Here is a 13,006-nt window from a genome sequence, read left to right as displayed (position 1 = left end):
GGACTGCCCTCCTCAGAAAACGCTGCACTGTGCAACAGTATAAGTAGTGGTGTCTACAGGTACTTGGGAAAGTTAAATTTTAATGAAAAATGAGCTTATGGGCTAAACTGTTATAAACACTACAGAAAATAAGAAAATACGTGGATGTGCTTGTGTATCACTCTAGATTCTTATAGACAGGTGTCTGCCCAATATGTAATTATTTCTCCCTAAATAAGCGTGTGTTCCTTTTCCCCTCTATTCTCTTTCACTGGGACACTTTAAAAATAGTTTTCATTTGGGAGGTTTGGTAAAAGATGGACATTAATTCTCTTTTTTTAGCCTGTGGAGGGAGCATTGTATGGCTTTATTAGCATACTCTCCTACAAAAAGGAGGAATAAAATCAACACCATTTATAACAGATATATTTTTCTTTTATACTCCTACTATAAATAGAAATTTGTTTTGATTTGAACAAATCTGAGAATGCCATGAGTGAAAACACAAATAAAGAAAGCATAGAAATTGAAGTTAGAAATTCTGGGTCTTATAGTTGGTTGATTCCATAACTTGCTGTGTGACCTCAGGCAAGTCATCTTACTTCTCTGGCCTTTGCCTGTAAAATGACCCAGAGACCTGTTACACGTGGTTTGTGACATAATTTGCCTGTCCAACAGCTCTAGTTTATAGCAGAATTGAGAGCCCAGTTTTGACTGGCAGCTCAGATAACTAGCTCAGAAATGGTTTATGTGGACTACAGTGCCATCTGTTGGAAGAAGTAGACTATGAAACATGACAATACTGGATCAATGTGGGTCAATTTTGTTAAAAAAAAATCAATAACAAAACAGTATGAATTTCAAGAATTTCAAAATTTTATATCATACTTACATTTATTGAAAAGTGTCAAATAATGATAAATTGTAGTAAATACATTATATAATAGGTGAATAGATTTCAAAAACACACTGCTGAAAATCCATTCCTTGGCACAAATCATGTTGAACTCCCTAAAAATGCTTAAATTTTGGTTAGGTACTGATTCAATTGTAGCTGCTTAAAATAAATGTTGGAATTATTACTATTACTTCAGTATAACAGTGCTTGAGTTTTTATTGGTGAGACTGAAGAATCCTGTAATCTGGGCTCAAGTTCTGCCCTCCACAACCCTAAGCTAGGGATCCCATAAGACTCTGCTGGCTAATTGCTTTCCTGGTTGGTTGGGAAAAGGTAACAGAATACTCATAAATGTCCTCTGAGTGTCATTCTTAGGTGGACTACTCTCCTCTCTTCCTTTCCTGGCACCAGTGACCCTTGCTAATTTTTTTTTTTTTTTTTGCTAATTTTCTTTTTAGTTTTTTATAATTACAAACACAATAATTGGAGATTATATAAAGTGGAAAAATGCAGATAAGCCAAAAAATTTAAAACACCATGTCATTATTAAAAGACAGATTACAACTATTAATATTGTGGTATATAACCTTTTATTCACACACATGCACAGATACACACAGATGTTTATGTGTACACATACGTATATAGTCACTTTTTAAAAAACCAACATCATAATGCACATGCCATCTTGTTAACTTGTCTTTTTTTAATGATTTCTAACTTTTGTGTTAATAAAATTTTGTCTTATCCATTGTCCATATTTGAACTGTACCAATTGCAGTGAGATATATTTCTAGTACTTTTCTTTTAATAAGGGGTGTGTGTGTTTGTTTAATAGGTATGCTATTAAATCACAGTTTTTGTGAAGGTACTTATTTAGGACTAGCTGTGAATGTAACATCCGAGATAAATGACCAAGTAGATTTAGCCTAAGGTGGTGAATTTCAGTTTTCCGAAATACTTGTTTTTAGCATTTGCTGTAAGAACTTTCGTCAATTAATACTGATCTGATCTGTTATTGTCTTCAAATCTTAATTCTGTTACTTTCTCTAAAGTGTTTCCTATAGCACAATTCAGTAAGCATTCTCAATTTTGAGATTAGGTTTATTTGTTTTATGTATGTGATCCTCTTCATTCATGCACCTAGGAATAGTTAGCATTATTTCATTCCTGAACTCATTACTGAACTAGGTTGATTAACATAAGGTAAATAAACATCAGTGATAACAGGAGTGTTTGAAAAGTTCCCATATTATCATTGTAAGTCTAATTGGGTTGTTCGTATACATTTTTTTTGTTGTTGTTAGTATACATTTCTAAGGGGCAGTTAGAACCATTTCAACTCAACTCAATTATGAGGATGCACTGAAAATGGTATAATGCTTTACTGGATACTAGGGCAGATTTAAAGAATTATAAGGAAGACTCTTATTCATAAAATTCAACTCCTATCAGATACTTGAAATGTATCTATTTATAGTAAGTCCTTATCATCATGCATCCTCATTTTCCTTTGACAGTCCCTGTTTATACCTGTTGTCCCAGATTAATTACTAATAGTGCCCCCTTTTGCTCTCAGGTGTCCCAGATTGGATGATAAATTACATAGCCACCCTGCTGGAAAGTGACTTTGTTTAAACACTTCCAGGGGTTGGAGATTCACTGAGGCAGTTCTTAGACATCTTGCTGATCCAGAAGCTCTTTGAGGAACCATGACCTTCATTTTTTATATCTAGTTGGATCTTTGAAACACAAAAATGATGGTCTTATCTAGCAGAGAGCAAAACTAGGACAAGATTACCCCTAACAGGTGTTATGAATGCATGAAGTGTCACTGTAGGATTTAGAGAGTGATTTAGTGATGTCATCATTTTTTAAGTAAAACTACAGCAGATAGCAGTTAGCCTGTTACAAACCATCCACCCCATCCTGAATCCTGATGTATGATTTAGGAGGCTAAAATGTAGCTCTGTTAGGACTTAGGAAATTTTAATTTTGACTGTACCGTAATTGTGTATATGTTTTTCATAATCTGGTCGTGTAACTTCTGTAATCTCAATTTTTTCATTCATAAAGCAGGCGTAGCTTTTGTGGTGGTTGTGAGCTTTCAAATGAGATAATATGAAATTCACATGCGGGATTGTCATTTATTTCTAAAGGGAGTAGGAAATGTCCCGGGGATTTCTTCATTTCAAAGAAGAGAGAAGTTCATAGAATCTTAAAAAAAGATCTGCCTTCCAGGAAATTATTTTACAAGAAGAGAAAAAAATCTGAAAATAATATTGCACAGTGAACTCTTAAATCATATAATAAACCAAAATTCAAAAAAAATTTTTTTTAATTTTTATTTATTTATGATAGTCACAGAGAGATAGAGAGGCAGAGACACAGGCAGAGGGAGAAGCAGGCTCCATGCACCGGGAGCCCGACGTGGGATTCGATCCCGGGTCTCCAGGATCGCGCCCTGGGCCAAAGGCAGGCGCCAAACCGCTGCGCCACCCAGGGATCCCAATAAACCAAAATTCAAAGTGATGGCGTGGTATGGAGGAAGACAATACTATTTCTTATTTGATTGAGGAAGTGATGACCAAGTTCAGCCAGTCCTTTTCTACTTCTAATAATTTGGCTCAGGTTTTGGGTGGACTGTTGGCATGCGCTCTCCTGCATTAGCAAACAGGAACACAATCACCTTCCTGTGCTGATTCTGGGGGCAGAACTTGTTAGCCAACTGCTGTTTGTACAGCAACTTGAGATAGTTATCCTCAAAACAAAATTATTGTTTTTGCTAGAAATAACCTGGGTAATTGAATTAGGTAATTCTAAACTATACTCAGAAGATGATTTTGCTTTCTATGGTGCAGTTCGTGACTAGTGAATCCCCAGAGCAGCCCCCATTGCACATAGAGCCTGCTTAAAGGTTAATGCCTTACTTTTATGGTGTTAAGGCTTCTATATGATAGAGTTAAGACATTTATTCCCGGGCAGCCCCAGTGGCTCAGCGGTTTAGCGCCGCCTGCAGCCCAGGGTGTGATCCTGGAGACCCTGGATTGAGTCCCATGTTGGGATCCCTGTGTGGAGCCTGCTTCTCCCTCTGCCTGTGTCTCTGCCTATCTCTCTCTCTCTCTCTCTCTGAATGAATAAATAAATACATCTTTAAAAAAAAAAAAAGACATTTATTCCCACCCTCAAAATCAGCTAGGTCAGAATCCTCGCTTCTGTACTTTTAGTACCAAATGCTGAGGCTTCAGTGAAATACTTGAAGCATTTGAACTGGTCTGAGGTTATTTTTGGAAAAGGTCTTAGCCCAACTTAATGCTTGAATCTCACCTCTGTGTAAAGATGTCTTGACTTGAGATACAACAAGGCTACTAGTCAAGTTTATTAATTAAGGAAGAAAAAACCAGCTTTTGTGCCTGTGTGTGTGTTGAAAGTATATGAATCTCTTTTCAACAATTTTGCCTTTTCATACATCCAATACCATGCAGAGAACTCAGGTGTATATTGTCTGCTATGTAAGATACCAGAATTACCTGAGTGAGAAATAATCACTGGTTCCTATAATATTCTCATTCAGTGAAACTGTCCTCACTGTACTGTCACTGTTTCAGGTCCTGGGAATATACATTGCTAAGAGCTGGTTCTGCAAGAAAGGAGTTAAATTCTAAGTAGAAATGGAAGCCAAGTAACATTCTGAGGCCACTTTGTTCCCTGAGGTCTAGATAAGATTGGCCTGAACCCTTGTTCTAGATCTTGTGGAAAATTCATTCCCCTTTATATTATTGTAAATTCCTGAGGGTTAATGTCCTTTCAGCCTCCCCTGACTCTGACTTTATATCTTATTTTTGGACTCTTACTTTTCAGTCTCTACCTTTTCAAATTTTCTTTCTTTTCCCGATTTAACACCACCACCACCACTCCACCCCACCACCCCACCACCCCACCACCCCACCACCCCACCACCCCACCACCCCACCACCCCACCACCCCACCACCCCACCCCTGAAGCTACCAGGACCTTAGTGATGGTCTATGGGTCACCAGGGAAAGGTGAATAAGTGTATCACATAGCAAATTATTTAAAATAGCACTTTAGGCCTCCTGTTGGCTCCTGTCAACAGCTCTTTCATGTGCTAGTGTTCCTGCACTCCTGCCCTCTTCCTACTGCTTAGTTTCTTTTTCTGTTTCTTATGTCTCCTTACCCTTTTCTTTTGGCATTGGCTTTAATCCTATCATCACCTCACAAAATAAACTGAAATCTGACTAGTCTAGGCCACTATCTCCTCTAAATTTTTTCACTAGCTTTGTAACTGCTCCCCTAGACTATTCTGAATACAACAATAGCGACAAAAGAAAATTAAGTCACACACTAAATAAGTAAATAAGACATTGGCTTCTTAAATCATGTATAATACCCCCTATTATTTACACTTGTTTTTTAGTTTTACTTTAAAAATGAAACATGCCTTTTTCTCAAGTCAAAATAAAAAATGAATAAAACAGCATATAATCCTTTTATTTATTTTATTTATTTTTTAATTTATTTATTCATGAGTGATAGAGAGGGAGAAGCAGCCTCCATGCAGGGAGCCTGCCGTGGGACTCTATCCTGGGTCTCCAGGATCATGCCCTGAGCTGCAGGTGGCGCTAAATCACTGCGCCACTGGGGCTGCCCCATATAATCCTTTTAAATGTAAAGTAGACCACATCCCTCCTACCGTGGTTTTCTTTCTCATTTGGTAAAATCTCACATCACTCTGTTTCAGTCTACCACTTTCACCCGAGCAGACTGCTTTCTATTTTTTATTGAACATGTAGAGCACATTACTGCCTCAGGTCCTTTGCAGCTTGTCAACTCCGCATGGAATGCCCTTTCCCCAGATAACCCATTCCATTCAGGTCTCAGTTCTGTTATTTTTTGTTTGTTTGTTTGTTTAGAACATTTCCTAACATCCTTTGTTATCTTATTTTTCATTATCTGATGTACTATATATTTTCTTATTTCTTTATCCTCTTTTGATCACATACTGTAGTACACGCATGAGACCTGGCTGGAGTGCTTGTCAAAGTACGTGTTGCTGTGCCCCACTCTGAGTTTCTGATTCAGTGATCTGGACTGGGGCTTGAGTATTTGTATGTCAGCAGGGTCCTAGAGATACTGATGTTACTGGTCCATGAGTCCTACTTGAAGTACCAATGTACCAGAACTACTCTGGCCATACAGTAGGCACTCACTACATGTGGATGTTTAAATTGAGTTTAAATGAAAAATTTAGTCCATTATGTCAGTGTATTTCAGGTGCCTAATAGCCACATGTGGTGAGTGGCCAATGTATTATACAGCACAGGAAATTTCCATGTTGCAGAACAATAGGACAGCCTTGCTCTAGAACATAAATTACATAAAGATGGATTTCTATCCTGTTACCTCCCCGTAGTAATATCTTCATAGTTATGTATCTGGTCCACTTGGCATTTACCACAGTGGCATTTACATAAAATGGATACATACATTTTATTTTTCTATTAGATGGCTATTCAGTTTTCCCATACCATTTGTTGAAAATTCAATTCTTTCCCTAGGAATGTCTAATACCATTATCGTATGCAGTACCAAATTCCCATTTGCGTTTGTGTTTGTTATAGAACTTTCTGATCTGTTGCATTTGTCTGTCAGGAAATAGGAAAACTTTCAAGACAAAACTGGCTTCTGGAATTATTGAACAAAGAATTAAACAATTATAGAATGAGAATAAAGTCATAAAGAAGTTCTATGATTTTCAGTTGCCTTTTAAAGAGACATTTTTATTAGAAAATATTTGGGCAGTGTTGAGTTCAGAAGGCAAGATATAGGTCTAGTCAGCATGCAACCTTTTTGCCGTGAAATCTGATACCATGTGCAAAGATTAAAGGTGACCAAATTGACTGAGGGAATAGGCCATTATTATAATATTCTTGACCCATGATGTACTTTTATTAATTTAAAAACGTCACAGATAAAAATGTAATACTTCATTAAGACATATCAAAAAAGGTTAAATAAGTGTGTATAAAGAGTGTTAAATTCTTTTTAAAAATGGAAAAATTTTTTTCCCTTAAATGTTCATATATTTGTATGTGGGGGATGAAAAATGATGACACTATTCTTATCTTGTTAACATTTGTGTATTTTGGGCAGCAATTTTGAAGAATGTTCATTTAAGAGGTGAAAGATGTTTAAAGTATAAGCTTTAGTGTTTTTATATTTATTACTTGGGACATTTATATGTATAGAGAGAAAGACAGTCTGAACATATCATTTATTCATAGACAGTAGTAGACAGCACTCCATTTTGATTGTCAGTGAACGTTCTCTCCTCTTCCAGCTTTACTATATTTATAATTGTATTTACCAAGGCATTACCTAATCCCTTTTAATTTTATTTACTGTCAGATAAGGGAGGTATCATTTCCAAGTCAAGAATTTGTATGTAGATCAAATTGGTCTCATAGAATACTTTGTTACCAAAAAATAAACTTGAATAATCCCATTATGCTAGTCTTCCTGTGGATGAAATTTAATATCTACTACTTACTGCCAAAATTTAGACAATTATAAACAATTTTATGTATTAGCATACTAGGTAGCTCAAGAGGACATAAAACTCCTAAGTTGTTATTGTGGAAGCATCTAATGAAGACATAGAGAATGTATTTTGAGAACTGAAACATTTCAGAGAAATTTTTTTAACTAAGGCACTTAGAATTTTTATTATTTTTCTTGATATAGATATAGTGGAGTGCTACTTGTAGGTGGGGGAAGAGAAGAGGTGTGAAGGAATGGGTAACTGCCACAGAAGATGAGGGTGAGGTCTGTGGGTGAACACGGGATAGTTTGAGAATCCATATAAAGTGTTGTTTAACCTCAAGGCCACACAGTGTGAGACAACTGACTCTCTTCCAAGAGAAGACTGCCTCTGTAGAAAAGCTATAGATCAAGGAACTCAACTTAGGCGAGTGGGGATGAAGTGCATACAAACACTGATGTACTAAATTAAAAATGTCAGACCGAATGATGATATTCCTAGCCTCACCCTGTCAAGTTTCTGAAAGCTAGTAGCTAGGTTCATATTATGTAGTCAAGAAGTTGGAGAATTTTTTACGAACGTTTATATTTCCCCATGGAAAAAAAATAACTGGCACCCAATTACCATCAAATGAAGCCCATCCACCTATACCTTAATTCAGGAAAATAGGACTTTTATAAAGTGTTTTGGTGCCTCATTCTTAAATAAGATCTAATAGCTTAAGATCACCGACATTTAAGGAAAGTACAGAATACAGAAGATTTTTTTTAGTGTTCTTTCCTTAAGGGCTGACAATTAAGGACTGGAGACCACATTGTTCTATTATTGGCATAAATAGAACAGTAATATTTAACACTTAAGCAACTGTTTGAGATTATGTATTTATTTGGTTACTTTTTAATTGTTGGAGCCCAAGTGCCCATAACGTTTTTTCTGTCAAGGACCAGATAGTAAATATGTTAGGCTTTGTAGACCATTCAGTTTCCAACACATTTAATCAAATCTGCTATTGTAAGACACAAGCAGCCCTAGATACTATGCAAAGAAAGAAAAAAAAAGAGCATGGTTGTGTCCTAATAAAACTTTATTTACAAAAATTGGCTATGGTCCCACTTTGACCTGCAGATTATAGTTTGCCAACACTTGGGCTAGTCCATCTAGTAGTGTGGATCTATGAGAAGTAGATACGCTGTAACACTTGTATTGTGTCTCCAGGGCCTAGAAAATATTAAATGTCATTTGAATGAACTAGGAAAACTGTACTCTTCAGAATTTTGTGGGCTTCCTCCTGTTGATACTAACTGTGCTCTCTGAAGCCCAAAGGGTGGTGACGGTTCATTGTTTGTTTCTTTTTTTTTTTTTTTTTTTCCTCTAAGTAAGCTCTATACCCAAAGTGGGGCTTGATCTCAGGACTCAAGATCAAGAGTTGTATACTCTACTGACTGAGTCATCCAGGCACCCTGAAGTGGCAGTGGTTCTTAATGCTTCATTTTTATGAGATCTTGGGAATATAACCAGTTTATAAGCCAGAGACTGCTGGTACTCAAAATAATATTGTGAAAGGAGCATTTGCTGAACTAAGTACTCTTGGGTAAGGGAGAACTTCTCTTGAAATTTATAATAGGATGACTACTTGGCAGATACAAAATATAGATAATGGTTAAACCAACACTAGGATGCAAGCTGTCTTGAACAATATTTAGGACTTTTTAGCTATTATAATTTTGTCCACTTAAATATCTTGTAGTCAGGGAGACACTTGGAATGCAGGGCTCAGGCTCCCATGTGTACACCACTTCCTGTAGTGGGGGGGAAAAAAAATCTTGTAGCTAGATTTTTAAGTTGCTTTCACACATATTATTTTATATCCTTGTTTTTATCCACTGAAAACAGAATGACCCTAAGAAAAATGCCAGGAACAATAACTTTAACACTTAATGACGTTGTTTTATGATTTATGATCAGTATTACGTTTCTTTTTTTTTTTTTACAGTAAACCTATGATGGACTTGTTGATATTCCTCTGTGCACAGTATCACTTAAATCCATCCAGTTACACAATTGATCCACAGTCAGCTGAAAATAATCCCATTAAATTTAAGCCAAACACACCAATAGGAATGTTGGAGGTGGAGAAAGTCATTTTAAAGCCAAAAATTTTGGATAAGAAAAAACCTACACCTATAATACCAGAGGTAAGACTGTCACTGTGATTTTGATTTTTTTCTGGCAAAAATATTAAACTGATGTTTTTGGCCATTATCTGCAGCTCATATTTACTTCAAATGAAATAAAAATGGACTTCCCTGGTTAAATTTGATGTGAACATGGCTGTTTTGTTTGCTTAGGCCACTTTGTTTAGGATTCATTTGGTTATCAGTCTTTGGATTAACTAGATTTTGGGGAATACTTTAGTTTTTAGATGCTCTAAAGTGATCTATAGGACCATATCAGAATCTGACAATTATAAGTGACCTGTTTTTGTTTTTTTTTTTTTAAAGATTTTATTTAGTCATGAGAGACACAGAGAAGAGAGGCAGAGACATAGGCAGAGGGAGAAGCAGGCTCCCCAGGAGTCCCAGTGTGGGACTCAATCCTGGATTCTGGGACCACATCCTGAGCCAAAGGCAGATGCTCAACCGCTGAGCCACTCAGACATCCCAATGATCTATCTGTGTTTTAACTTACTCTTTTAAAAAGTATTTTTTAAAGATTGATTTATTTATTAGAGCATGAGTGCACGAGTGGAGGTAGGGCAGTGGCAGTGGGAGAGGGAGAGAAGCAGACTCCCTACTAACACGGAGCCCTGTGTGAGCCTCAATCTCATCCTGAGTTACAGCCTGAGCCAGAATCAAGAATCGGACACTTAACTGACTGAGCCACCCAGGTGTCCCAAAAAGTGTCTGATATTTAGAGAAAGGTTTTTGAATCTTTTAATGAAAGTTTATTTAAGAATTTATTGAAAATATTTTTTGGGTTTGCTGTACTTGGTAAGTGGTGGTTATAACTTATTCTAAATTGTTCATTTGAGCTATACAATGACTCAGTTTTCTGTAATATATGAGTTTTTAAATATTTGAGAGAGACAGAGAACAAGTTGTGGGAGGGGCAAAGGGGAGTTAAAGAAGCAGACTCCTCGCTGAGCAGGAAGCCCAATGCGGAGTTTGATCCCAGGACCCTGATGACATGACCTGAGTCGAAAGCAGACACTTTACTAACTGAGCCATCCGGGTGCTCCATAATGTATGAATTTTAAGCAAAAAAAAAATATTTTTTCAAAAAATTTTAACTAGAATCAATCTTTTTTTTTTAACCAGAATCATTCTAATATCATTAGTTCATTTTATAAAATTGTTCTGTTGCTATAAGCAATAGGAATAGAATTTTATGGGTTTCAAGAAATATTTTTTCATTAGGAATGCCAACTTTTTTTAACTTCAGAAAATATATAAAGGCTAATTATATTAAATTAATAGTTTATTTACATATGACTTGAGTGTGTATATTCTCGTATATTCTTCATATCATGTTAAAGTTAATTTTATAGTATTAAACCATTAATGTTCTATAAAATATTGATATTAAGAATTAGGATTTGGGCTATTTCCTGTCTAGATACATATCTTATGTATCTAGGTGGAAATAGTATTTCTTCTATTGCATGGGATTATACATAGTGTTTTAGTTTAATGAATACACGTTAAACTTTGAGGATCTGCAAACCATAGATTACACTTACCATGGTAACATGTTTCTAAGTTCCATCTGTATACGAGTTAATTACATTAAAGTGATATGTTTAAAATCTTCTCAATTTTAATTAGTACTAGGTAGCTAATATTAAGGAATATCTTAATATTGTTTTAATATATTAAAATTAGCCAAAATATTATTGTCGAATAATAGTGACAATAGGTAATTACAATAGCTAAAATTTATTCATTGATAGTTTACTATGTGCTAGACACAATGCTAAGCTTTTTACACGGGTTATCTCATTTATTTATCTTCTTTTCAGTAGAGAGAAGCACAAAAATTTTATATTTTAACCAAAATACTTATTTATTCCATGGAGACAGTTGACAAACCATTAGATAAATATTCAATCAAAGCATAAAATAGAACATGTATAACTGTTATTTATGGATATTTGCTCATTTTATAATATTTTGGGGAACAAACAAAAATATCAGTATCAGATATGAGTCTTTTACGTTGTCTTTTATAGTTAAAATCTAACACCTTTACAAGGGTTATGGATTTTTTTTTTTTTTTTTTTTAGATGGGTTATGGATTTAATCTAGACTACTTAATCAAATTTTTTCTAAGAATATGCTTCAGTAAAAAAAAAAAAATAATTTTACACCAAAATAGAAAAGTACTATATATTTTAGGACTCTATATAATTGTAAATCATCTCTTTATTGTAGACATCATTGTAGAAAGTTTGTCTTAGTGATAAATTATGGTAATAACTGGTTTTAATCTGTGTTTCAGAAAACTGTGAGAGTAGTGATCAATTTTAAGAAAACACAGAAGACAATAGTGAGAGTTAGCCCACATGCACCACTCCAAGAACTTGCCCCCATTATATGCAGCAAATGTGAGTTTGATCCACTTCATACACTGTTGTTGAAAGATTATCAATCTCAGGAGCCCCTTGATTTGACAAAATCTCTTAACGACCTGGGACTAAGAGAATTATATGCCATGGATGTCAGCAGAGGTAAGATTTTTTGTTTTATTCATTTGACAGGATGTGCATATAAGTGTATGTATTGTGTTTATGTATAAGGTTTCTGAAGTTCATAATGGCGAGTTAATGGATCCTATAAGTAGAAGTCAATACGTGTCATTGAGAAGATGAGAAAGTGAAATGTAATAAAATTGAACTTGATTTCGGTTTCTGAAATTAGAATAAAAACTTGTCTTTCTTAGTTGTCATCCACCTTGGTTACACTTTTCCATCTATGAGTATTTTTTTTTGGTGGGATTTAGCTTAATTCTTTGTGGCATCAAGATTTAAACAGAAAATAAAGATTTACATTTAAATTCATTTTTGTTTTTATCAAGTGTGAATTACTGTAGACTCACCATGGTTTTGAGTCTTAATTATCATTCAAATTTGTAAATTTGACAGATTTTTTTCTAGGTTCATCCAAAATCAGCTGGCCTAATCTAACTCCTAAAATATTTAAATAAAAATAGCTTGCAGTATTAATCTACAGAAATAATGTATTAAAATTTGGAGATTGTAGATAGTGTTGGTTTCTATGCTGATAGACAACTGCGAGCTTATTTATTCAACATGAATCTGTTTTACTAGAAACAAAAGTTTAGTGAAGGATGATGACTTACTACATCATCTGTGCATGGAGCACTTCAAACTTTATCGTGAAATTGTGGATTTATATAATCCATAGACAGCTATTTCAACTCAGTGATGTTTTATTCTTGAACAAACATCATCTTTACAGTCAATTTACCCTCTTTTACCCCCTCCTTCTGTAGCCACTTCTGTTACTGCCTTCAATAAATCATCTTTACAAGGTAAGACATATGAATC

General features: G+C 35.1%; 1 protein-coding gene across 50 annotated transcripts in view; it reads left to right on the top strand.

Annotated features, from left to right (window-relative positions):
• The window catches only part of COBLL1 (cordon-bleu WH2 repeat protein like 1), a 157,147-nt gene that overhangs the window by 99,722 nt on the left and 44,419 nt on the right, over positions 1-13,006 (top strand). For 26 of the 50 annotated variants that reach the window (XM_072751790.1, XM_072751789.1, XM_072751770.1 and 23 more), the window contains 3 exons: positions 9,434-9,635; positions 11,938-12,166; positions 12,952-12,990. In XM_072751790.1, coding sequence (XP_072607891.1) covers positions 9,434-9,635; positions 11,938-12,166; positions 12,952-12,990 — 470 coding nt within the window. The remainder of the gene's footprint in view (positions 1-9,433; positions 9,636-11,937; positions 12,167-12,951; positions 12,991-13,006) is intronic. The other 24 variants (XM_072751797.1, XM_072751796.1, XM_072751779.1 and 21 more) reach the window with 1 other exon arrangement.

Source organism: Vulpes vulpes, chromosome 3 (assembly GCF_048418805.1).
Source record: "Vulpes vulpes isolate BD-2025 chromosome 3, VulVul3, whole genome shotgun sequence".
NCBI lineage: Eukaryota > Metazoa > Chordata > Mammalia > Carnivora > Canidae > Vulpes > Vulpes vulpes.
Note: the sequence above shows the minus strand (reverse complement) of the source record. Positions and strands in the feature narration are given on the sequence as shown.